The 27,917-nt window shown below is 33.4% G+C and overlaps 1 protein-coding gene across 6 annotated transcripts in view; it reads right to left on the bottom strand.

Annotated features, from left to right (window-relative positions):
* Positions 1-27,917, bottom strand: part of XPO4 (exportin 4) — a 125,603-nt gene that overhangs the window by 53,868 nt on the left and 43,818 nt on the right. For 4 of the 6 annotated variants that reach the window (XM_031960810.1, XM_031960807.1, XM_031960812.1 and 1 more), the window contains exons 5-7: positions 20,393-20,440; positions 16,080-16,196; positions 15,175-15,328 (exon numbers count right to left, since the gene is read on the bottom strand). In XM_031960810.1, the coding sequence (XP_031816670.1) occupies positions 15,175-15,328; positions 16,080-16,196; positions 20,393-20,440 (319 nt within the window). The remainder of the gene's footprint in view (positions 1-15,174; positions 15,329-16,079; positions 16,197-20,392; positions 20,441-27,917) is intronic. The other 2 variants (XM_031960809.1, XM_031960813.1) reach the window with 1 other exon arrangement.

The following is a 27,917-nucleotide window of genomic DNA, read 5'->3' as shown; positions in this document are numbered from 1 at the left end:
TTTGATAAGTAGGACACCTAATGGGCAAGAAACAAAAGGCGGAACAACAATTGCAACTAATAGGTGTCAAAATTTACACAAGAAGGGAAATAATTTTCTACAAGTTTTTCCCAACCATTAAAGCCAACAAGCTTTATGACAAGTTTTAATACATGAAAATGTGTATCTCTGTGAATCTAGTTGCAAGAATCACTTGATGAAATGAAATATGCAAATATTAAGAAAGAACAAATCATAAATATATATATGTCATCATTGGAAATTTACTTCATTTTAATTCTAAATTAATTGACAATAGCTATCATAAAAATATTATATTAAATTATCGATCATTGCAAAGAAGCTTGAAAACTTAATTTATGTTATTCAATATTAATGACATTACTATGCAGTGTTTTTCTACCATATAACAAAATAAATTTCTAGCAATTATAAACTGACCAAAGAACATTCATGGGCATTTCTGAAGAGAACTTTCCCAACAACATTTTTATAAATAACTAAACTACTTTAAGAAGAGTTTGACTATGATCTAAATAGCTAATATCAGGATATGTTATCTGGATATGCTGTCTTGTTCATGTTCGACTATAAAATTTCAATTGAGGCAATTCTCTGATCATTTAGTAATCCATATGATTACTTATAAAAATAAGACAGAAATTCAAAGAATATGCTAACATTTCTACCATCATATAACTACAAGAGTAAAAAAACAATACTAATGAAAACAATTTGAAATGACTTTTTTTTTTAAAGCATAGCTGTTTATTTTGTTGCTTTTGAGATAGTTTTAACACATCTGTTTCTACATAGGGGAAAATACTTCAAGATTTGAAAGAATACCTCTTGTTTTTCACAGGTACAAAATTCCAATAATATTACCTATCATATCACAGGAACTAGGTGAATTTGAAAATTGAATTTTATTTCTCCTCTCTTATGTTCCCTCTAGTGGAAATTTTCTGATATAACCAAAAAAAAAAAAAAAAGGAAGGAAAGGGGAAAAGACTAAGCTAGAAATAGAAATTATTTTTGAAAAAAATAAAACAAAACAAAAACAAAACAAAAACAACCTAGCCATTCTGATCTACAGCAGTAGATAAAGAATTAAGTTCTATAGTACTATATCACCTTAGGAATAATGGCATTAAATATCCTTTCATAAGAAAAAAAAAAATCTAGATCACTAAAAGCACTCTGCAATATTAAGCAAATACAAGAAATCTAACCCATTCTATGTATCTGTGAAAGACAGAATGAAAGTTATGGTTAGGTCATTCTCAAATAAATGGAGGTGGTCGTGATTGAAGGTAGATAGAAGAGGTAAATAATATATTACCAATAAAGTGCACATCAAATTGTATTAAAAATATCACCAAAGACTCGATGAACAAGGAAAAGGCCAGTAGGGAAAACAAAGGACATCAATCAGAAAACCTGAGTACTGCAGTGATACCTGTAAAAGGTCTCTATCATGTAGACTTCTAGTCTTTCTACTGTGGAACTATGAGACAGCCAAGAATAGACTGTCAAAGGAAAAAAGATATGGAGGTATTGGGAGATGCCCAGCAAAAGGAAGCTTTTTTCACATGGCCAAGATAACACATTTATTGAAATAGGTAATTAACTTTTCACTTCCTATCTTAGAAACCTGTTTTAGAGTTCAAGATTACTTTCTGTACCTCACTTGCAACATTAAACATATAGTAACATTATAAAAAGTGAAGTTTAAAAAGAAGATAAAAGTAAAAAACAGTATTTTTACTTATGTTTTTCTAGCTTTTTCCCTCCTAAAGAATGATTCCTGAAGCCAGTAAGAACTATGCAACTGAAAAAACACAGAATACTTTAAAAGCAAATTACTCCTATCATGTTCAACACTGTTACTTTCCTTTCATTCTTGTTAGTGCAGCATTACTAGACAGTCATTTAGGAAATATTTACTGTGTGCAAAGCACAATTTGAAGCACCAGGGATACAATAAAAGGTAAACAATTCCAACCCTCAAGGAGCATACATCTCAATGGAGGAGATACAACATGTATAAAAATAACTAGGAAAATACAAGATATAAGTAATTTGAAAGAGAAATAAAAGGAGCCATTATAGAAGGGAGAAGCCAAGTCTTGAAGAAATAGAGGGAAACTAAGGTAAAAATAAGGGGACAAAGAATTTCAGCTTCATTAAGAGACAGTCAATGAAAGGCACAGATATAGGAGACAAAGTGCTGTACTCAAACAACACAAGTAGGCATGTTAAGTAGATTATATTATGCATGGAACGGAATAAAGTGCAATTAGACTGGAAAGGTAGAAAGTATCAAATTAGGATCTTAAATGCCCCCAAAAGCTGAGATTTGATCCTGGAGATAATAAGCAGCCACTGGAACTTACTGGAGCATGAGGATGACATGATCAGACCTACACTTTAAAAAAATATTGCTTTGTTTGGAACTATGCTCAAAAAGTTATCAAACTGTGCATACCCTTTGATCCAGCAGTATTACTACTGGGCTTATATCCCAAAGAGATCATAAAGAAGGGAAAGGGACCTGTATGTGCCAAAATGTTTGTGGCAGTCCTCTTTGTAGTGGCTAAAAACTGGAAACTGAGTGGATGCCCATCAATTGGAGAATGGCTGAATAAATTGTGGTATATGAATATTATGGAATATTATTGTTCTGTAAGAAATGACCAACAGGATGATTTCAGAAAGGCCTGGAGAGACTTACACGAACTGATGCTGAGTGAAATGAGCAGGACCAAGAGATCATTATATACTTCAACAACAATACTATATGATGACCAGTTCTGATGGACCTGGCCATCCTCAGCAATAAGATCAACCAAATCATTTCCAATGGAGCAGTAATGAACTGGACCAGCTACACCCAGTGAAAGAACTCTGGGAGATGACTAAAAACCATTACATTGAATTCCCAATCCCTGTATTTTTGCCCACCTGCATTTTTTATTTCCTTCACAAGCTAATTGTACAATATTTCAGTCTGATTCTTTTTGTACAGCAAAATAAAGGTTTGGTCATGTATACTTATTGTGTATCTAATTTATATTTTAATATATTTAACATCTACTGGTCATCCTGCCATCTGGGGGAGGGGGTGGGGGGGTAAAAGGGGAAAAATTGGAACAAGAGATTTGGCAATTGTCAATGCTGTAAAGTTATCCATACATACAACCTGTAAATAAGAGGCTATTAAATTAAAAAAATATATATTGCTTTGGCAACTGAGTGAAGAATAACCTGGAGTAGGAAAGAACTTGAGATAGGGAAACCAGCTAGCTGACTACTGCAATAGTCTAGGTATGAGGTCAGGAGGTCTAGATCTCAGGAAGTAAATGTGAGTAAAGAGAAATGGACATTCATAGAGACAGACAAAGATGTGGATGTTAAGAAAATAGAAATCACAAAATTTGGCAATTGACTGCAAATGTAGGGTGAGAATGAGTGACAGATCAAGCATGACATCAATTTCAGCAATAGGGAAATCTGGAAATGGGGACAGTTAGGAGTGAGATAAGAATAATGACTCCTGTTTATGGACATGTTGAGTTTAAAGTACAGTTCAAAATATGAAAAATGCTTGTAACTACAGTTCAGAATACAGAAGAAGGATGGATATTAAACCTGGAAATTACAGGCACAGAGTTGCTAATTAACCCCAGAGTAACCAATAAAGAGTACAAAATGCAAAAGGGAAAAGGACCAATAGTAGAGATCTCAAAAATGTCAATAATTAATGAGCAAGATAAGGATAAAGAGCTAGCAAAGGAGACTGAAAAGCAAGTGGATAGACAAGAGAACCAGAAGAGTATGGTGTCAAAAAAAAATTTTTTTTTTTTTTTTTGACAGGGAAGAATATCCAGGAGGAGATAACTTAGAGCATTCAAAAGCTACAGAGAAGTCAAGAAGGATAAGGGCTGGGGAAAAGTTATCAGATATAATTACTTTGAAGAGGGTCATTTGAAATAAACTGAGTTCAAAAGGAAGACGTCAGAGGAATAGATGTTAATATCCTGTTTATCTATCATCTGATAACTACTCTCTCATCTATATGATCGTTATTAATTTTTCTTATTTTCATCACTGAAAGTATTTATCCATGTATATGTCAAATTGTTATACTAAGCGGTATACAAGCTTTACTAAAAATATCCTGTATTTTCCCTCTAGGTCAGGAATTTTTAATTCAGGGTCTAAAACCCAGAGATAGATTTTAGGTGGTCAGTGAGCTTAGATAGCAGGAAAATTGCATCTTTAGTTTCATTAACCTAGGCAGCTGGATGGAAAAAGTGGTGAAGGCATTGGCCACAGAGTTAGAAAGATCTGAATTCAAATCCTGCCTGAGATACAGTCGTGTGACCTTGGGCTAAGTTACTTAATCTCTCTGGCTCTCAATTTCCTTCTTCATAAAATGAGAATAACCATCATCTATCTTCCAGGGTTATTGTGAGGCTCAAATAAGTTGCTAATTGTAAAGCACTTATCACAGTATCTGGGTATACAGGTAGGCCTTTAATAAATGCCTAATAAATTACTTTCTGTACCTCCCCTTAACTGACATTTAACATTTTCTTCAATTATTTAAATTATTCTAAGAAGGAATCAATAGGCTTCACCAAAATTGCCAAAGCAGTCCACGACACAAAGTTAAGAACCCTAAATCAGGCATCCATAATCAAATATAATTTTAAGGGTTATCACAGAACTTTTAGCTGTAAGGGACCTTTAACTTTACCCCTAAGACTTTATATTAATTAGTGGCACATCAGACAACACAAGGTAAATAGATAAAAATAACTGTGTACCTTTTAATAAACCATCCAAAATAAAAATGTTTCATCACTATATGAAGGATGGCAGATAAAAAAAAATTTTGAAGACCGTTAATACTGCACTATTAAACAGTACTGTAAAAATGGAAATCAATTCAATTCATAGTCTAAATGATTAAAGAATTCTCTTGATCTCCAACTATTTTTTTTTCCAGAGGAAAAAGATAAAAAGTATTAGTATTTTGCAGAATGACAGCTCATTTGTACTTCCAACTACTTAATTTAACTAGTAACACAGGTATACAACCATTAATATAGTCTTTTAAAAATTCCCTAATCTTTTCTTGCACTTTTTTCCTGTCCCTTGTTCTGTTTATATATGATCCCAATATGCCTACAATGAAGGTTTTTTCCCCTTATTTTTAATACCAAATTCTATCATCTTTATTTCCATTTTCTTTCCCATTTTTTAAAAACAACTTCCTGAAATGACAGAAATGAAATTAAAATGACTTTTCTGTTCTTATAGTGGCTACTTACACAACATTTTCTGTCATATAACTTAAGGACAAATGAACCAACATAGGCCAGCAAAATAGAATGTCAAACAAAGGAGAGACAATTTATTTCTATAATGCCTTAAAGCATTAAAATTCTTTTATTCTGTTTATTGCCTTGGAGAGAACTGTGACACAAATATATGTTGCAGCATCTCAGTTTGCAAACTAGCAGTCTAGAAAAAGAAAAACAAAATAGAGATCATCGATTCAGCCACAGCTCTGTTGCTGGCTGTACCTTAAATAAGTCCTATAAATTCCTTAAAGAGTCAATTTCCCTAACTATAAAATGGTCACCTAACCCCCAAAAAACATAACATTATACTTTAAGGACAAAGAACTCTTGGATAATTATGAACTGTTTCAAATATATTTTTATTTTTTTATGCTGAGGCAATTGGGATTAAGTGACTTGCCCAGGGTCACACAGCTAGCAAGTGTTAAGTGTCTGAGGCCACATTTGAACTAAGGTCCTCCTAACGTCAGAGAGGTGCTCTATCCAGTGCACCACCTAACTGTCCCACTTCAAATATATTTTTAAAGGTAATATAAAGGACTCATCATGGAAAATGCTATCTATATTCAAAAGAAGAATCAATGGTGTCTGAATGCATAGTGAAGCATGCTATTTTTTACTTTTTTTTTTTTTGGGGGGGGGGGGGGATGTGGTTTTTTTTTCCCCTTTTGGTCTGTTCTTCTTTTACAACTTGATAAATGTAGGAATATGTTCTACATGGTTATACATTCTAACCTATATCAAATTCTTTAGCCTTTTGGGGAGGAGGAGAAAACTTGGTACTTAAATTTTTTTTTTTAAATCAATGTTAAAAATTATCTTTACATGTAATTGGAAAAAATAAAATACTGTTAAAAATGGAAAATCTGGATTTAAAATTCCATTTTTATAATCCTATTTGCATGTTTTTGAACAAGGCAATTACTCTGTCTCTGACATCTCTCTTGGACTCAAAAGATAAATCACAAATTACAATCTGCATTGCTATAGAAAAATTCTTGCAACAACAGTTACCTACACTGGTACAATTACTGATCCTTTTGTGTAACTGTATAATAATTAATATTATTGATATGATTAATATTAGTAACAACCACTTTGACCATCAACTAGAGAAATCCTCTTCTGAAACACAAGCACAGTCTATTACCAATGAACACAGTTCAGAACACTTTTGTTAATCTACAAAAACTATCAATATGCCTGTTATCAAGAATGCACATCTGATAGCCATTGTAATGGAAATGAGAAAGAGTAAAAATAATGAAAACTAATGCATTTTATTATTAATTAGCACCTAACCACCATGCAGTATTAGGATACTGCTATAGCAAAGTTTTCTATCATTATCAATGTTTTATATTATAAAAGGCTTTTCTGGCAACAATAGGAATTTAAAAAAAAAAAAAAAATCAACATATTGACACAATATCTATCCACCCAGCTTTAAATGAAAAAATTTCAAGATCAGTACAACTTTATTGTCAAATCACTTCTATCACTACCTCTATCTATCAGTAATAGAAATGGCACCATTTTTTCTGTTACCATAGCTATAAATTTACTGCAACTTAAAACCATGTGGTCCCAGTTATCATAAATCCTTAAGAGGAAGGGGAACTGGCAGGTGCAATAAGGCCTCACCTGCCTATTTTCCAGCCCTTGCTATGGATGAAGCTGACCTTACTGATTGAGTATCTCTGATCTAGGTGAAAGTCTTTGTATCTCATTACCATCCTTTGATCCGTTCAGCTTTCCTCCAGGAGATTAAGTTAAAAAAAAAATATGGCCAAAACCAAACCTGATCCTCGGAAATAGAATGCCAATAAAAGGCACAGTAATAGAACTGGAAAAAGAAATATTTCAGAAGCAACATACCAGGGACCCCTGCCAAACATTCTTTGTGCAAAATAGAAATTCTATGGCATTGTCATTTATGATTAGCACTGCCAAATCCTCAAGCATTTATGAACACCAGGTGAACTAATATCTGAACAGTATTAATATCAAATAAGTGCTCAAGTAACTGAGAAAGTAAAGTCACATTGTTTGTATTTACAAAGCTTTCATATGAAAGCCCTAATACAATAAATGCCACCTGTACATCAGAATTCAATAATATCAGAGGCCCACATATGACCATGAATAGCTACATTAAAAACAACAAACTACATTTCAATATTGAACTATTTAAAAGCAACTTTGGGCTTAGTGCTACATCTATTAGTCTTAAATAAGATAACCTAAAGGCATAATACATATGACAGCAAAACTTATTATGTGGATTTTCCTTACTACATAAAATAAATTTAAAATGGCAGTTTATGTCCTCTGGTGCTTACATGGTCTTCGGAATATAGTTTAAGAGTTGGGAGTCAGAAGACCTCAGATCAGATACTCCCTCAGATGATTACTTATTAGCTGTGTGGTCCAAGGTAATCACTTAACCTTTCAGCTTCAATTTCCTTTTCTAAAAAGGAGGAACCACCTAATTTCACAAGGTGGCTAAGAATCAAATGATTTAAGATATACAAACATTTTGCAAACCTTTAACTAACTATATAGAAGTACTGCAAAATTGAGAAAAATGTTTCATGCAAATTTAACAATTTAGTTGGCAAAGCACTTTGTTCACAACCACACTGAGTTAACAATTCATGCGTTGTTATCAATCTCCATTTTAGAGATACCAAATTTGAAATTGAGTTATTTTAGTGATTTTATCCTTCCCCCACCAGCAAATAATAAAACTGAAATTTCAACTTAGGTTTTCTAACCAACAAGTGAAGGAAATTTTAATTTGCAGTGCCTCTAGCAGCATTCCCTGACAGGCTCACTCCCAACTTTCATCCTGCCACTTGGTTTTTTCTAACAAATTTTCCTAAATCATTTCATCTGAATCTCCTTTATCTCATTCACATTATTTCTTTCATCATACATAACAACCAGCCTCACTCACTGTATACTCCTTGACAACAAAGGACATCATTTTTATCTTTCCCAGTTTAGCAAAGTTTTTTTTTTTTTTTTAATAAATATTCAATATGTTTACTGAATCAAACTATTAAGGGTCATGAAAAAAATTACACAATTATAAAGGGATCAAGATGAAATTTCCTCCTCCCAACCCCACCTCTCCAAAATGTTAAAAGACCTTGACATATTAAAGTCTATTTTTTTCATAAACAACTTGATATGCTCATAAGGATACAATATTCCAAACTACATGCTATTGGTGCTAGAATGGTCAAAAATCAAAATTCTCTTAAGAGAATTAAAATTTACGAAGTTTCATGAAATCACAATTATAAAAAACCATGATAATTAAGCAAAATAAAATCAAGTTGTAATTTGCTTACAATGATTTCTTCTCATTCACAAAGAATTTTAAAATGTTTGCAGCAGCTCTTTTTATGGTGACAAGGAACTGGAAATTGAATAGATGCCCATCAACTGAGGAATGGCTGAATAAATTATGAATGTAAAGGAATACTATTGTTCTATAAAAAATGATGAGCAGGCTGATTTCAGAAAAGCCTGGACAGACTTACATGAACAGATGGTAAGTAAAGCAAGCAGAACTAGAACACTGTACACAGTAATTGCAAGATTGTGTAATAATCAACTATGATAGACTTAGCTCTTCTTAGCAATATAGTGATCCAAGACAATTCCAACAGATATGAGATGGAAAATGCCATTAGTATCCTGAAAGAGAACTATGGAGACTGAATGCAGACTGAAGCATAGTACTTTCACCCTTTTTTTTCCCTTGTGGTTTTCCCCTTTTGTTCTGATTTCTGTGAAGACAGGGATGAGGAAAAGCATTTCAGACAAGTGAAGAAAAGGACAGGTATTTCAAGAAAGTGAAATAGCATAGGAATATGCACGGGAACAAGATGGGTATTCAGTTCAGCAATAACTATTATTTCAGTTTGGCAAAAACAAAGTTCAAGAAGGGAAGTATTATGATCTAAGTCTGGAAAGCTACATTACAGCTTGTGGAGGGACTTTAATGTCACACTATAAAAATTTTCTTCAGCAGAGTAATAGGTTCATAGATGTGGAACTGGAAAGGATAATTGGGGTGATCATGTGATACAACCTCTTCATTTTACAAATGAGGAAGTTGAGGCCCAGAAAAAGGGAAGTAATTTGCTATGATCATATAGGTAGCTAATGACAGGACTAGGATTCAAACTCAAGTCCTCTGAGGTCAAAACCCAGCTTTTTCCATATGGTCAAACTCATGCATTACACTTTTGACAGGTGTGTGAAAGGGAAACTAGGAGTGGAGAAAACTATTAAAAAGATGTTACACTATTTCTAGTCATATGAAAAGATGCTCCAAGTCATTATTAATCAGAGAAATGCAAATTAAGACAACTCTAAGATACCACTACACGCCTGTCAGATTGGCTAAGATGACAGGAAAAAATAATGATGATTGTTGGAGGGGATGCGGGAAAACTGGGACATTGATGCATTGTTGGTGGAGTTGTGAACGAATCCAACCATTCTGGAGAGTAGTTTGGAACTATGCTCAAAAAGTTATCAAACTGTACATACCCTTTGATCCAGCAGTGTTACTACTGGGCTTATATCCCAAAGAGATTATAAAGAAGGGAAAGGGACCTGTATGTGCACGAATGTTTGTGGCAGCCCTTTTTGTAGTGGCTAGAAACTGGAAACTGAATGGATGCCCATCAGTTGGAGAATGGCTAAATAAATTGTGGTATATGAATATTATGGAATATTATTGTTCTGTAAGAAATGACCAACAGGATGATTTCAGAAAGGCCTGGAGAGACTTACACGAACTGATGCTGAGTGAAATGAGCAGGACCAGGAGATCATTATATACTTCAACAACAATACTATATGATGACCAGTTCTGATGGACCTGGCCATCCTCAGCAATAAGATCAACCAAATCATTTCTAATGGAGCAGTAATGAACTGGACCAGCTATGCCCAGCGAAAGAACTCTGGGAGATGACTAAAAACCATTACATTGAATTCCCAATCCCTATATTTTTGCCCACCTGCATTTTTTATTTCCTTCACAAGCTAATTGTACAATATTTCAGAGTCTGATTCTTTTTGTATAGCAAAATAACGGTTTGGTCATGTATACTTATTGTGTATCTAATTTATATTTTAATATATTTAACATCTACTGGTCATCCTGCCATCTAGGGGAGGGGGTGGGGGGTAAGAGGTGAAAAATTGGAACAAGAGGTTTGTCAATTGATAATGCTGTAAAGTTACCCATGCATATAACCTGTAAATAAAAGGCTATTAAATTAAAAAAAAAAAAAAAAAAAAGATGTTATAGTAGTCCAGGAAGGAGATTATAAGACCTCCTTCAATCAGACTAGTGATCCAGAATGGAGAAAAGAGAAAAGTACATGAAGATGAGACTTGTCAACTAATTTGACATAGGAAATAAAGAAAAGTTGAAGACGATTTAAGATATGAACTTGGAAGCCTAAGAAAACAGTGATGTGGGCGATTTTAACATCAAAAGGTTATGTTATTATTATGAAGGAAGAACAAGTTTAGGGAAAGAAAATTAATTCAGTTTTAAATCTGGTGACATTTTAGAGATATTAAGCAGGCAGTTATCAAAGTAAAATTAGAGTTCAGGAGAAAGATGATGGCTAAATATAGAGATCTAGAGGTCATGTATGTGGATGGTTCTTGAGCATGAGAATAACTGAACCAAGCAAGGTAAATAGTATGCAAAGTAAAGAGAAGTAATCTAAGTCTTATCCATGTTGAATGGGGGAAAAATGGTGATCCAAGAAAGAAGACTGAAAAGATACAGCTAAAGAGGAAGAAAGAGATTCGACATAATTTCACAATTATGGTCCTCCCCACTTTGTCTTGATACTTCTGGGTGAAATCCCATTCTTTATTTGTCTGTCATCCCAAGCAGGCAATGAATGACAATGATGGAAATGTTGGGAAGAAAGTAGGCATTCCATCTTAGATTTATGACAAGAGAGAAAAGCCAAGTACAGACTGATATGCATTGTAGATTTTGGGGTAGCAGATGTCAAAAAATTTCAGAAAATGCATAGGTATGATCCCATGCACAATTTTACAGTGGAAGTCATCCCAGATGGGATTGTTAGTTTAAATTCTGAATATGAAGAAAATTTTAACATCCTGATTATCTTTCTCTGGATATTCTCCAGTTTATCATCATCCTTTCTAAAATATGATGCCATGAACTAAACATAATATTCCATATATAGTGGAAGCAGCACAGAGATTTCGGTTGTTACCAGACTCTTCTGTTAGTGGGGCAAATCCCAGTATACATTTTAGTATAGCATGTAACAACTAAGTAAAATACAATATAGAAACCATTCATCCACTAGGTAAGGAATTGAACATAGGACCTCCAAAGTTCATTCCACTTCAGAATTCTATGGTTTAATCAAACAAATATTTATTAATCACTTTCTATATGCCAGGAAATGGGCAAAGTTAAAATAGATAAATAAGCAAAAATGAAACAGTTCCTGCACCTTAGGAATTTACAAAGGGGAAGAAACATATGCATATATCTGAGTTAATATAAAATATACACAAAGTATTTAAATATATGATAAGTGTAAGATAGGGAGAAGGGGAAAGATAGCACTAGTATCTGGCAGTTTCAGGAAAGCCTCACAAGAGGAATATTGTTTAAGAATAAAGTGAAACTATCTAAGAGACATAGGTTAAGAAAGTAGAAAAGCTGAAAATACATGGAGATGAGAAATGGAATTTAAGACGGGAAGGCTGTATTACAAAATATGTAAATGACAGTAACAAGTATTTAATCTAGAAAGATAGATTACAACCAGGTGTCGGAAGAGATTTAAAAGCCAAACAAGGGCTAGCTTTTGATCCCAGAGATGAAAATGTCACTGGGACTTCTTAAGGCATTTACATTTTCTTCTTTTTTTTTTTTCTCCTTTCTTTGGCTTTGTTTGACTGATTCTTGATGTTTCATTGAGCGTTCACTTCCATTTGTCCAATTCTAATTTTTACTGAATTATTTTCCTCAGTTAGTTTTTTTACCTCCTTTTTCATTTGGCCAATTGTACTTTTAAAGGAAAGTATTTTCCCCCACTTCACCAATTCTATTTTTAAAGAAGTTGTTCTCTTTTTCCATTTTACCAATTGTATTTTTCAAGTTTTCTTTTTCTATTTTGTCATATCTATTTTTTAAGAAATGGTTTTCTTCAGTATTTTTTTTTCCATTTCACCAAATACATTTTTAAGGAGTTGTTTTCTTCAATTAATTTCTGCATTTCCTTTTCCAAACTCTCTTACAAAGTTCTCATTTCCATTTCCAATTTTTTTCTTCTAACTCTTTTTTAAGATCCTTTTTTGAATTGTTCCAAGAGAGCCTTTTGATTTAGAGGCTAATTCATATTCCTCTTTGAGACTTCATCTGGAGGGATTTTCCCTTTAGTGTCCCCAGGGTTTGAGTTCTGTTCTTCCCTGTCTCCATTTATGGTCAGAGCTCTTTTTGCTTTTCTGCTCATTTTTAAAGGTTAAGTTCTACTCCTTAGGGAATGGGGAAGATTGGCCCAAGCTTCCTCTACAAAGTGACAAGGATTTCTCACAGCTAATTTGAGGAAACACTGACTTCTGAACTAGCACAGAGTAGCCAATAGTGCTGTATTTGGGCTAAAAGCTTCCCCCTAGAATCCCTGTGCAGAACCTCTCTGCCCTGGGTTTCCCTGTCACAGTTGTGTTGAGCTCTCCTGTCTGACTGAGACAGATGTTTCCTAAAATCCTTCCAATTTATGTTCTGCTGGAAATTTATTACACTCTAAATATCTGTGAGTCCTGTCACTCCAAAATCCATTCAAAGACTTGAGGGAAGCCAGGAAGAGTTCAGGCAAAATCCTGTCTACTCTCTGTCATCCTGGATTTCCCCTCCTCCACCCTATTACTAGGACTTCTTGAACATGCATAGTGGGACATAATCCAACTTGTGTTTTAGGAATATCATTTTGATAGCTGTGTGGAGGATAGATTGGAGAGGGAAGAGATACGAGGCAGGTAGATAAATGCAAAGTCTATTCCAACTGTTGTTGAGAGAGGTATATGGTGCCTGAACTAGTGTGACTATGTTAATTCAGTTCCTTAAACTGTGGATCAAAACCATATATGGGGACTGGATATGTAGGCAAATAAATGAGAGTGGTATATACAATTAGGGAGGATATAAATAAAGTCTATGTGCTGTGGATTTAGAGAAACATCTTCCCAGAAAAAGTTGGCTCAGAGGTCAAAGAAAAAGGAACAAGAGGAGTATATAAAAGAGATAGACTCGCAGTCCCTGAATCTCTTCTCTTTTTTCTTAAAGGAAGTTTCTATTACCTTAAAAGGGCAGCCAGGTAGATAGAGTGTCAGGTCCTGAATCTGGAAGACTCATCTTGCTGAATTCAAATCTGGCCTCAGACACTTATTAATTGTGTGACTTTGGGCAAGTCACTTAAACTAATGCTAATTAAAATGTTATATTCCAGTTCTGCCTCTGGATTTTTTTTGACCTCTGATCAAGATTATCAATGTGGGAGGAATTATTATAATTGATTCTGAGAAGGAAAAACCAGACATATAACCAAAACAACAACAACAACAACAACAAAACCAATGTTACAAAGACCCAAAGAAAAAAATAACCAGGAGAAAAATTGGTCAACCATGTCACATGACACAAAAAGAATTTCAGAATTAAGAAAAGTTCCTAACATTTGGCAATTAAAAGATCATAAGTAGCAGTGGTGAGCAATTTCAGTAGAATAATGAGGTCAGACGTCAACTCTCCAGGGAAAGAGAAAGGAGAAAAAGTAGAAATGAAGAGTATAAACAGGTTTTGTCATCCCCACCCTTCCCCAACATATCCCATCCCTCACCTCCAAATTTAATTATAAAAGGAAGAAAAAAAAAAAAAAAAAGGATACCAATTAGAGAGAAGTAGCAAGATCAAATAAAGGTTTTTAAGAATGGGAGAAAAATCTTTTGTATGAACTAATAAATGTATTTCTTTAAATAACATTCTCTTTTTCAATTGCTTTTAAGTGGAAAAAATACAACAATAAGTTCTTGTCATAAGTTGTTCAGAAAAATGGTAATATACTTTTTATCACAACATTCTAACCTCAAGTAAAAACAAGAGGACAAATCCATGAAAATCAAATGCCAAAAGGAGGGGGAAATATTCACAGAGATAAATAAAAGCTTCCACTTTTCTTGCTCCTTATTAACTTTCTAAACAAGAAGTCTATCTTAGATTTTCCTACCAAAAATTCGGTTGTCTGAGCAGTACCTTCTATTAGTAAACTTTCTACTTCATGAACTGCCTTGAGAAAGATAAGGAAATAGATTCTCTTTTACTTTTATTTTCAGAAGACCAGAGTAGGAAAAGAATATGGAATCAGAACACCCAAATTTTGTCCCTAAAACTTGTCTTTAGGGGCAACTAGATGGTACAGTGGATAGAGTGTTGGCCCTGAATTTAGGAGCACCTGAGTTCAAATCCAGCTTTAGACACTTAAACCCTTCTTAGCTGTGTGTGACCTGGGCAAGTCACTTAGCCCTAAATGCCACAAACAAAAAAACTTGCTGAGTTCGTTTTTTTTTTTTTTTTAAATAAGAACTTAGTGTATATTTTTAAAATAAACACTATAAAAACTATACAAACTACTTTTCTATTAACTGTATAATGCAAGTAAATTACCTAGATTTAAAACTGTTACTAACTAAATCTTCAGTCATTAAAGGATATAATTTGGTGGAAGAAAGTTCCAACTTAAAACCTGATTTGCTAGTGCAAGATAACGCTGAAACACTGAAGACATTTGAGCGTTTAGATTTTCCCGTCGGCTAAACTCTTGCAGCACTTCAACAGTTAACATGAAAATCTGTCGAAGGTCTTCTTCCTAAAATTAAGCAATATAAACATTCTTATATCAAAACATAAATGTTAAAATGTGCTCTATTAAAATACCGGTGCTTTTAAAAGTCAATTTTCTTAAAAATGAGCTTTTCAATTCTTAGGAGTATTTCCAAATTGTTCAATATTATACCTCCCTGCAATGATAAAGACTTGCACAAATGCATACACCTGTGCATGCGCATGCACGCCACACACACACTTTAAATATAAATGTCATTCCTACAACAAAGCATACTTTCCTTGAACTATGTCCTAGTTGACAAGAAAGAAGAGTCAGTTGTTCTACTACATAGTCCTAGGATTTAAAGGAATGCTTCAAATTATCACTTCCTCTGAGGAAGACAATACATGAGACTATCAGCCCACATCATCAGCAATAACATTTTAAAATACATAGCTATTATCCTTAGTCTACAGCCAAGCCTATTTTTGTGAATAGAAGTGGTTCAATAACAGTAATTAAATTTGAAAACAATAAGCAATAAATAACAATTAAAACCATTACTATGAAAATACTGGGAGATCTAAGGATAAACCTGATAAATAAAGCTTAAAATTTTGAAGATATTTAAAATGCTGAAAATTTTATTCTTTTTCCAGTTAAGTCATAGTGGAAAATTTTCAAATACAAAATCTTAATACCTAGATAAAATTTCTTTTATCATGCTTTTTCTAGAGAAGGAAATACTAATTTATAATATATTTACCAAGGACATTTTAATAGCAAGCAGTACCTGAAAAATTCTTTTGCAGTTACCATGAAATTCCATGCTTAGTCCAATGTTGCTTGTTTTACTTGAACTTGAAAACTCACTCAACAGTGCCGTTAGAATGGAACACGCCAGAGTTTGCTTGAAAAAATAAAAATAAGATAAATGCTTTGTGTAGGGTCACTTGCAACAAATATTTTTGCTAATTTGTCAGAAAATTTCCATAATTTTCAGAAGTCTACAAAATTTAGAAAATTAGTTCTTTTCTATTTACTAAAAATGACAAATGACATTTAGCAAAACACACCTCACCATTTTCCTATTCAAAAACAACAACAATAATAAAAAAAAACTTCTGCTATAGTTTTCCCAGTCATTTCTTTTCTGATGCCATGTTGAATGGGAAATATTCAATAATTCAATTTCTCACATTTTGATATGAATATAATTTATTCTAAGCAAGTATAACATAAACTAATTGTCAAAAATCTCCAAAATATTTTACAGGCTACATCCAGTGACCCTGAAATTGGAAATTAAGATTTTCTTTCCCAATAACTCTATCCAACATATCCCCAAACTGCAAAACTATTGGCTTTATCCACAGACTATTTGGAGCCAAGGTGACAAAGATGGACGGAGTGGTAGGAATTGTTAAAAGGTCAAGCATGCTGGCAAGTGTCCATGGGTTAAACAGAAATATGCACACTACCTCTGAACAACCGAAAGATTAAAGTCAAGATGATACTATTTATGCAAGCTTATAGAACAGCTGAACGCATTGCCATCCACCCAACAACTGCAATATCTTTGTTCTGAAATGCCTCTGATGTCAGTACCTTGACCCTACAGATGCTCATTATCTTGGCAAATTTAAATTAAATCTTTATTTCGCTCAAATCACAAATAGCTTATAGATGATATCTCCCAGGGAATCTTTAGTGAGATCTTACCCACAATAAATGAATATCAACCCTCCCAAAAAAAATTTAAATGCCTATTTTGTATAAAGTACTAACTATATGCAGTGATTAAAAGATCAATTCACTTTACTTAAAAGCTAAATGTATCTTACAATATCATCTGGTCTAACTCCCCTACTTTACAGATGAAGAGAATAAGTACTTAATTTAGAAATGGATTGCTTTTCATTTTGGGGTTTTGGGTTTTTTTTACATCTGAAATAAATGTGTAAAAATAGGAGCCATTCAAGGGAAATATAAACAAGCATTTCCCCAAAGAAGACCAACTTTCAATAACCATGTAAATGAAAGCAATTGTGAGATTCCACCTCACACCCCTTAGACTGAGGTTAAGATGACAAAAGAGGAAAAGTTAAAGTAATTGCTGGGGAGGCTGTGGCAGATTGAGAAGATTAACACATTGCTGTTGAACTTAGGAATCGAGTGATCCAAAGTTTCTGGAAAGCAATGGAACTACACCAAACTACACTAAACTGTGCAGACCCAATTATTTGGTAACGCCATTACATGAAATACACACCAAAAAGTTTGAAGAAAAAGAAAAAAGAACCCTTAGGAACTTTGATCAATTATGATTCCTAAAAACAAATGAAGACTTACTTAATGAGACTTTTTGGCGCATGGCCATGGTGGGATTTTTTTTACCCAATTATGCATAATTCTCATAAGGGTTATGTTTGTTGGAGGTGAGGGTTTGTCGTTGGGAGAAAAAAATAAATTTTCATCGAAAAAATTTAATTAAACACTAAAGATATCAAAATAACCTAATCATTCTTTGGCTTAAAAAATAAATCATAATTGTGTAGAACCTTCAGGGAAACTTTTACAAATAGCTATATTCTAGTAAAATTTAGAAGTCCTGGACATTGAAACCTACTGGAAAAATAGCAGATAATCAAGGTGATGCTCCTATTTTCATCTAACAAAACTCATTTAATAATGCTAGTAACATCAACAATATATTCCTCAACATGTGTCAAATATAAAGCACCAACTGCACAAAGGTTAAAGCCCAAACAACAGAAATCCATGTGGGGAAAAAAGATTGCGTGTATGATGGGGTGGGTTGGGTTGATTAACCACAAATTTAATATAAGCAGTATGCCAAGTGTGCTGAAAGGCCTAATAAAATGTCCATGTTTTAATATCATATGCGATATAGAAATATGAAATGAATATAAGGAATTCAATAATTCCATTGTCCTTTGTATTGATCAAAGCATATTTGGAGTGCTGATTTTAGTAATGGATTTTACACTTTAAGGGCTGCTAAAAGAATGGAGTTAAGTCCAAAGAAGGTGTTCAGAATGGTAACAGGTTTGAAAAGCATTTCAGAATGAACAGATGCTGAAGGAACTAGAAATATTCTGTGGGAGATGAAAAGGCTTAGAGTAGACAGTAACATTGGCTTCAAATATCTGAAGGGCTGTCAGGTAGAAGGATTTGATTTATTATGTAGCTATAATGAGCATAAAATTAGCAGTGAAAACTAGATCAAATAATTTAACCTGCTTAGGCCTCAGGACTCTCATTGATAAAAATAAAAGAGCTGGACAGGACAAATTCTAAGATCTCTTCTATTTCTAAATTGATGATGTTGTGAGCTAATGGGCAAAAGATGCAGAAAGTAAGATTTCAGTTCAACAACTGGAAAAACAATTAGAACTATTAAAAAAATGAAATGGACTCTCCCAAAATATAGTAATCTCTCCACCAATGGATGTATTTCAACTCAAGGTTAAACTGACTTCCCATCAAGAGTATTAAGACATTTTGTACTATGAGGAAACCTAGATTTTTGACAAAAATTCTTTATTTTAGTTTCAAATCAATTTTATGATATCTAAATCTAAAGCTGGAGTTAAGAATGAACTCCTGGAGGATGTAGAGAAAAATCTAAAGAGAGAGCCAAATGATTTTTGGATAAAATATTACCAATCTGTTGAGTTCTTGGTTTCAGTGGACACACAATCTGTCGGCCCCTGACTCGTGAATGAAGCATTAAGATCCTTCTTTCTACCCTGTCAGCTTTGATTCCAGTGGTACAGGCACATACTTCCGCAAGATAAATGATCCCTTCAGATCCTTGTGGGGTTTGTGAATTTTGTTGGTACAGGCCCTTCCTCTGGAAATGCAGATCACAAGTCTTCTCTGGCATGGTAAATGATTTTCAAAAAGAGCTGCTGGGACTGCAAAATTATTGCTATTTGGCTAACTTGACAATAAACCTCTATGAATCTAGCTAGTTTGATTTACAGAACAGAAATAGAAGCCTTCTAGAGAGACATTCAAGCAAACACTCCCAAGTGCTCTGGGCTGAGTAGCAGGGCTTTGTGGTCAGATGTTAAGGATAATGCAAAGTCTTCTCATAGTGACATGAGAAAAAGAACTACTTTTGAATTATTCAGAGCAGAGAATTCCATTTTAATAAGATAAAAAACTGGCTGAAAGAGCAATTGATAGGCAGCCCTATGAGTTACCAATCTTGCTTTCTGGGTCTGACTAGTATATTACCATTAGTATGTTAAAATGCTTCTTTGATCTGGCATCATGGACTTTTAAATATAGTTAAATTTTCAGATAGTTTTTTCCCTTCTTTCAAACTTTTAATTGTCTTACTGGTGATTTTTCAAAAACATACATTCAACTGTTTTCTTAAGTAAAATAGTCTGACCATGATTTGTTTTTCTTTGTTGACTTCAGGTAACCATTGTGGTCAGTGAATTATAATTCCAAATCCATAATTTTATGGGCAAAAGACAAAATAAGTAAATTTAATTAATTTCTAAGGTCTTTTCCAGTTTAAAAAAAAAGTCATGATGTTATTTTACAAACTATTAGATCTTATCTTCAGAGGCTAGTCAGAGATGTAAGCCTGTTGGATTCTACGTGAAAGAACCTCTTTATGCTATGCTTCTTCTCTTCTCTTTGAATAGTTTTCATGTTTCTTCCCTTTGCCATATAGTTTCTCATTAAACTACTTTCTCTGATAGAACCCCTATCCCTATTCTCCTTACAGAGAACCATGGAGCCCTCCGCCTTACCACATTTTTATTATGTTACTTCTAATTGGCTATGAGATACAGGATTCAAGTTTAGAAGATCCATTCCCCAATTGATAGTCAAAGAATATGAATACTGATTTTACATAGGAAGAGATACAACTTCTCAATAATCATGAAAAAAATGTTCCACATTATGAGAGAAATAAATTAAAGCAAATCAAAGATACCACCCATCAGATTGGCAAAGCTGGTTAAAAGAAATGATAAATGCTAGAGGGGATGTGGAACCTGTAAATTAGTCTAAACATTCTGTAAAACAATTTGGATCTATGCCCCAAAAGTTACTAACCTGTCTATATCTTTCGACCAGCAGCAATACCATTACTACGTTTATATCCTAAAGAGATCAAATAAAAAGGAAAAGGGCTCATATGTACACAAATATTTAGAGCAACAAATTTTTTATGATGGCAAAGAAATGCAAACTTAAGGGGGAAAGGGTACCTATTAACTGGGGAGTAGTTACACAAATAATGATATACAAACATAAAATACTATAATACTACTGTGCTGTAAGAAATAATGAAGGAGATTATTTCAGAGAAACCTGAGACTACTCACATGATCTGATACAGAATAAAGTGAGCAGTAAGCAGGGTAACAATTTATACACTCACCCCCAAAACTGTAAAAACAGCTTTGAAAAACTTGAGAGCTCTAATGAAGAGAATGACCAATTAGGATTCCAGTGGTCAATGATGATTATCTCCTCATGGAAAAATGACAAGTTTAAACATGCAAAATGAGACACATTTTTAGACATGACTATTGTTGTAATTTCTTTGCTTATTTATGAATTCTAGTTACAAGGGTCTTTCCCTCAATGAATGAGGAAGAAAAATAGATTTATTCATTGAAAAGAAATTAAATTAAAATAAAAAATTTTAAGTGAAGACTGTTAGATTCTATTAGTTCACTTTGAAATAATTAAGAACTTGAAATCCAAGGAAAAAATACATAACCTTTAGTATAAGGATTGTCCTATTAACATGAGATGAAGTATAGTCCTGACTCTGCCACTAATTACTCATATGACCTTGAAAAAGTCATTTAACTTCTTTGAATCTTATTTTTTTTTCCTGACCCTAAATGCAAAAAATGGGAATAATAACTAATTTTATCATAGGCCAACTTCAGGAGTTGTTATTCCAACATCAAATGAGATAATATATTTGTATATAAGCAAAACAATACACTCCTTGAATTGTTTTAAAACATGCATCATATTTCCAAATCTTTAATATCATGGTGTTAGTTTCTAGTAAAGTCATTAACTTCATACCATCGAGAAACTATTTCATGGACATTGCTTGTCTCACTCTCCAGCAACTTCATTAGTTCTGTCATAAGAATAACATACTCAAACACGAACCCCAGCTGACAAAATAAAATACTCTTGTTCAGAGAGAGGATTGTCTCTTATAATAGCCTGGCTCTTATCCCAAGAGCTTTATTACCAAGAATAAACTTTATGAAAGGTTGCCATACATAAAGCAGACTTTCAGCTGCTCCTCTAAGCAAACATCAATGAGACTTGTGATAAGAGAGATTAGCCCTTTATCCCACACAGGGCAGCACTATCCATAGACAATTGAATTTCTCACCCACTTTCCTCTTATCCTAGGAAAAGGACTATTTGTAAAAGAGCTTGAAAAATAAGACTATCTGCATTGGGAAAAAAAAAAAACATGAAAATGATTTAAGTTAAGACTGCAAAATTAAATGCCACCTGCAGGAAATCAATTTGGCTCTATGGTGAATTAGAAAAACAAATTCATAAACTAGTTTTCATTGTGAACAAAAGTTTCAACATTCATGTCTAAATTTAAGTATATGTTCTATTAATGGGGGTGCATTAAGGGTGACTTAACATAGTTAACTGTCTGCTGAACCAAGTCTGCTTAAAATGAAAATGCAAAGGACAAATTGGAAGACCATAGTCAGGGAACTTGGACCTGTCACAGTCTAGGTGGCAAGGTATCAAAAGCATTTAAGGATGGAATCAGCAACTGATATTGCCCTTAAGCAAATTCTAGACAGGAAATACAAATACAAATGAAAAGGAAACAAATTTAGTTTCTCTATCAATGAATTAGGCGAGAGCATGAATGATACAAGTTTATAAAATAAAGCAAATGATATGAAGATGGGAGGGAATATCAAACAATGCAATAGAAGTAAGGTCAAGAGGCTAACAGCTAGAACAATGAACCTGATGATCACATGAGATCAAATTTCATAGGTCTTAACATAAAGTTTTACACTTGAGTTAGAAATAATCAACAATCAACCACACAACACTACACAAGAACTGGGGAATGTGAAGAGACATTAGGGGATTTTTATGGGGACCACAAGGTTCAATGATTCAACACTGTGTTATGTCAGTCAAAAACAAACAAACCCCCTCCCCCCTGCTAAAATGACCAGAGAAATGTTATACAGATGTTCAATGGTATGTATACAATCTTTCTCTATCTTCTTTGTATAATAAAATGCATTGACAACTTTAAGTTAATGAAGATAGCAACAATATTGTAAAAGGATCTTATAATCGTAAGTTTTTTAAAATCAATCAACAAGAATTTACTATTTGGTACCAAGCTCTCTGGTGGGCACTGAGAATACAAAAATAAAAATGTAGCAGTCATTGGTCTCAACTAATTTATAATTTTATCAGATGAGAAAACTTGTACACATATATATACTAAATAAATAGAAAATAATTTTTTAGAGGAGAAAACACTAGTGGGGGGGGGGGGGAAGAGAGAGAAGAAGAGGGGAGGAGGGGAAAGAGACCAGGAAAGGTCTTATGCCCTTGGACTATATTATGCCCTTGGACCATACTGCATTGAGATCAGGGCATAACGTTTTATGAAAGATACTGACAAGTTGGAGGATATCCAAAAGAGTGATCAAGATAATAATAACTACCATTTATATTTATATATGATTCATTCCTGAATCAGCTGTCTGGGTCCAGTCAGTCAGTGAGTCAGTCCAGAGACATGTTAGAGCAAAGATCAAAAGGCATATAAAACTAAAAGAAGAATGAGAAAAAGATTAACTGAAGCAACTCAAACAAACCATTCAAAAATAAATTTTGCACAACTAAAAATAGGACAAGGGCATCTATTATAATAATTTTATAAAACTTCACAGATATAATTGTCCACACAAAGACACCAAAAAGACATTAAAAAAGCATATTAATCAACAGATACTTGACTTGTTTGTCAAGGAGAGAGATGGCAATCAAAGGTAACAATGATATATAATTTCAGCTTAAAATCTTAATCTTAAATCTTACAAGGAAGGAGGACAAAAATTTTGAGCAGGATCACCTCATATAAAGCAGGGAGAAAGAGTGATGGATAAAACCAATCTAAAGAAAAAATAAAGAAGTTCTTAACATTGGGCTCACGGATTCCCAAGGGATCTATGAATAGATATAGCCATCAGGATGTAAGTTTCCCAATTATTTCTCTGCCACTCTTTTCAACTGTATCAAGCCAAAACTTTCTAGCTAACTACATGTGAATATGTTCCCATAGTTCTTGGGACATCAGCTATTTTAGTGGCTTCAAAAATAAAAATAAAATTTAAAAAACAAACAAACACTAGGTTACCATTGGGACTATTTTTTGCCATACATTAAGTTCTGCAAGGGAATATTAAAAAAAAAAGAAAAATCAAACACTTTTTAAACATTTGCTCATTCCTAAGGAAGACAAGAGAACTGTTGAACAATTTAGCTACTACATACTTGTTATCAACTAGCTGTTGGAGATAAACATTTTTCATTCATGCTAGTAGGACCACCTGAGGAGATAAATAACTAGAAAGGGAGTTTATAGTCACTAGAATCTAAGATCCACAGCTCCTGATTAATTTCTTAAAATTAATTTAGATAAATCTTTGTTTATCAAGATTCTCCAACTGAATTGGACTTACTTTATTTTACAAATGATAAAAATAAAATATAATTACCCCTAGCAAAATTCTGAAGAAACAGTATTTTGATTTTGGATTTCAAAGCCATACATATGTTAATGATAGCCCTATACAGGCCCCTAATCACTTTGAGCAGATTACATTCACTATCATTTTCCTCCATTGTCCCTTCTGACTTTGTGAATAAGAATCACATTATCAGATTAATTGAGGTTAAACACTAATAATAGTCCCTGTGAATAAACAATTTTCATTCTACTTTAGTCTTTAAAAAAATAAACAAAATGAAGCTTAACTTAAAGGATTAATAAAATGAAAACAAATAAAATGTTGAATATTTATTTAATGTCTTAAGAAAAAAATCCCAATACTTAATGAAGGAATCAATAATATATACTGGGGAAAAGATTCATAATCACTAAGTAACCTCAGGTACTCAATTAAACCCTTGAAGTATGTTTCCTCACCTGTAAAATGAAACTATGAACTAATTGATTTCTAATGTTCCCTCCTTTCCTATTGTTCTAATGTCTCTCATTTTTAGCTAAAAATTTTAACATGAAAAGTGCTTAAAGATGCAGTTGATTTTTCCTTGTAGATGAAGATAAAGCCACAGCCAGCCACACAGATATTTAATATTTTAAGAGAGAAACCGTTTGCTTCATATGAACTAATTAAATTTTGGATAACTAAGCCGTCATAGACAATTGCACACAATATAACTTGATATCAATACATCCGATGATTGGCAACTTCAAGGTTCTAAGTAGTACTAAGTTAATTAATATTCCCAAGTAGTACATGCTGGGGCTGTCAGAAAGCAAAGGAAATGCATCCAGCCCCTGCCAGTGTGTCTATTATATTTAAGTAAATTCAAATATGTGGACTAAAATAAAAGTTTAAAGAGTCACCATTTTAGATTCCTGCCTCATAAAATCAAACAAAGCTGTCAATACAGTTCAGTGAGCCTAGTTGTGGTACCACTAGATATAAACAATGTAGTAATTTTTTTTAGGCACAATTCCAAATTGCTTTTACAAAGTAGTTGGACTAATACAGTTTCACAAACAGCATATACTAATGACGTTTGCTTATAGCCCCATTAATTTGTCTCCCAGGTAAAGGTTCCTTTCACTATGTATTTCAGAAGAAAACTTAAAGAACTTAATTAATCATGACAAAAGTCTGGAATAATTGGGGGGGGGAGGGGAAGTAGGACTAATAATAGAAAATCTTGCTTTAATATACATAGGCTGTTCCAATACAACTTTTTCTTTTTAAGTGCATCTACTTTGAGACATGTACGAAAAAATCAGTGATTCTCAGTCCTACTTATCTTTATAGGGTAATACGATACCATGGGTTCTCTAGGTAACTCATAGAATTCTACTCAGCTTAACATTTTTCATTGAAGATTCTAAGGTATCTCCAATTATTAAAACAAACTATGAAAATCTAAATGCAAAATGCCCATTTGCTTACTTCAGAAAATAATGTTATATGCAGTCTGTCTTTTTTTTTTTTTTTTGAAGATGGGATGGACACAAAAGGGGAGTAAGGTGGGAAAGAGGTAGAAATTTGCAACTAAAAAAAAAGGATAGACTATTAACTCCCAAAATATAAAGAACAATCAACTATATAAAAAATTCATGTGAAAATGAACATAATAGCTTATCCTAAACATAACACTTTATCAAGTGTTTATCAATTTGATTCAGTTGTTTCAGTCAGTCATGTCAGATATTTTGGAGACACCATTTAGAGTTTTCTAGCAGAAATATTGAAATGGTCTGCCATTTCCTTCTCTAAATTTAAATGATTAGAACAACGTAAATGATGACAATATTAAATAGTAAATATCAAGTCAAATAACAATGGGCAATATTAGTAATTGTTAAAGTACACATCCTCCCTTGCTTTTGGTTAAATGATAAACTCCAAAAAGTAGATCATGACAACCATCATTCATCACAATCATTCTTTTAGGTGGTTTTACCTCTTTTAATGAAGTGTGCTTTGGAGTATGAGAGGAATAAGTTGTATGCATGTATAAGGTTGTGTCTTTGTGCCAAAAATAAAATTTTACATAGATGTATTATATGCACACATACATACAGTAATATCACATTTTAACAAATGTAAACCACAGCCACATAATGAATACAAGAACCAATGTCTTTTTTTTTTTTAAATCCTTAAGATCCAGAGGGAAGGGGGAAGATTCTGGGAAGATGGCAGATTAGGGTGGTAAATTTCAAGCTCTTCCAATTTCCCCCCATAAATGGAGTAAATGTGCACCTCAGAGCGAACACAGACTGGTGAAAAATCAAGATTTGGGGCAGAACAGGGGGGGCCTCCTAATACAACCCAAGAAGACCTGAAGAAAGATCTCCAGCTGGAGATTAACCTATCTGAAGTGCAAACATCTCTAGGCTAGCTCCGCAGAAACATCAAGTGGGGGACTCCTGGGTCTAGTGTGAAGAAATCAGTATCATATGAAGTGAAGAAGCAGCAGAGTAGGGATGTTGCTGGCTGTAGGCACTTGCTGGAAGGTGGAGCTCTTAGTTTGGAGTTCCTGGTCAAAGGACAGAGCTGATGGGAAGCTTGAGGCTCCATCTCTCCACTCCACAATTAGAGGTACATTTAAAAAAATGAGCCAGCAAAAAAGAAAGTACCCCCCTTGATAAATGTTATGGGAACAGGGAAAAACAGGTTTCATTTTCAGAGATGGAAACTTTGCAAAAAAAAAAAAAAAAAAAGCTTCTACCCAAAGAGTAAAGTGAAATGGCTGGCTCCCTGCCTAGAGAGAATTTATAGAACTCAAAAAAGAATTTAAAAATCAAATGAGAGATATAGAGGGGAAAAAAAAAAAAAAATCCAAGAAAACAAGATGATTATGAAAAAAAGAATTAACCAACTAGAAAAATAGGTACAGTCTCAAAGATGAAAATAATTCTTTGAAAATTAGAATTGGGCAAGGGGAAGCCAGTGAAACTATGAGAAACCAAGAAATAACAAAACAGATTATAAATGACAAAGTAGAAAAGAAGTATGATGTCTTATAAAAAAATGATGGATCTGGAGAACAGATTAAGAAGAGAAAAGTATAAATGGACTCCCACAAAATTGTGATCAAAGAGAACCCTGACACAATAATGCAAGAAATAATCCAAGAAAATTGTCCTGGAGTATTAGAATATGAGGGGAAAGTAGAAACAGAAAAACACTCTTCACTCCCTCAAAGAGATCCTTTGTGGGAAACACAGGAATATTATTGCCAAAATTTCAAAGCCCTCATATCAAAGAAAATTTTGCAACAAACAAGAAAAAACCAATTCAAATATGCTGTAGCTACAACTACAATTGTACAGGACTTATCAGCAGCTACAATAAAAAATATAGGTCCTGGAATCATATTTACTGGCAATCAAAAGAATTAAGCCTGCAGCCAAAAATCTCATATCCAGCAAAATTATCTATAATTTTAAATGAGAAAAAAAGGACCTTCAACAAACTTGCAGATTTTCAGGGATTTCTATCAACCCACCAAACCTGAACTTAACAGAAAATTTAACATATAATATAAAAGCCAATATAAAAGATTTTAAGGAACTCAACATGAACAAACTGTTTAAACATGGATAAATTTTATATCCAATATGTATATATATTAGCATAGGAAATGTCTATATATATTTAAGATTCACATCAACAATAGGACAACTCAAAAGAAAAATTGGCAGAGTTAAGGTTAAAACAGTAATGTTATACAAATGAAGTGCTGAGGAAGAACAGACACAAAGGCATTAGAAGGGGAAGAAAAGTTCATAATTCTGAAAACCTTTTCACATTGGGAATGG

The sequence above is a fragment of the Sarcophilus harrisii genome, chromosome 3 (assembly GCF_902635505.1).
Source record: "Sarcophilus harrisii chromosome 3, mSarHar1.11, whole genome shotgun sequence".
Lineage (NCBI taxonomy): Eukaryota > Metazoa > Chordata > Mammalia > Dasyuromorphia > Dasyuridae > Sarcophilus > Sarcophilus harrisii.
This window is presented reverse-complemented; position numbering and strand designations above follow the sequence as displayed.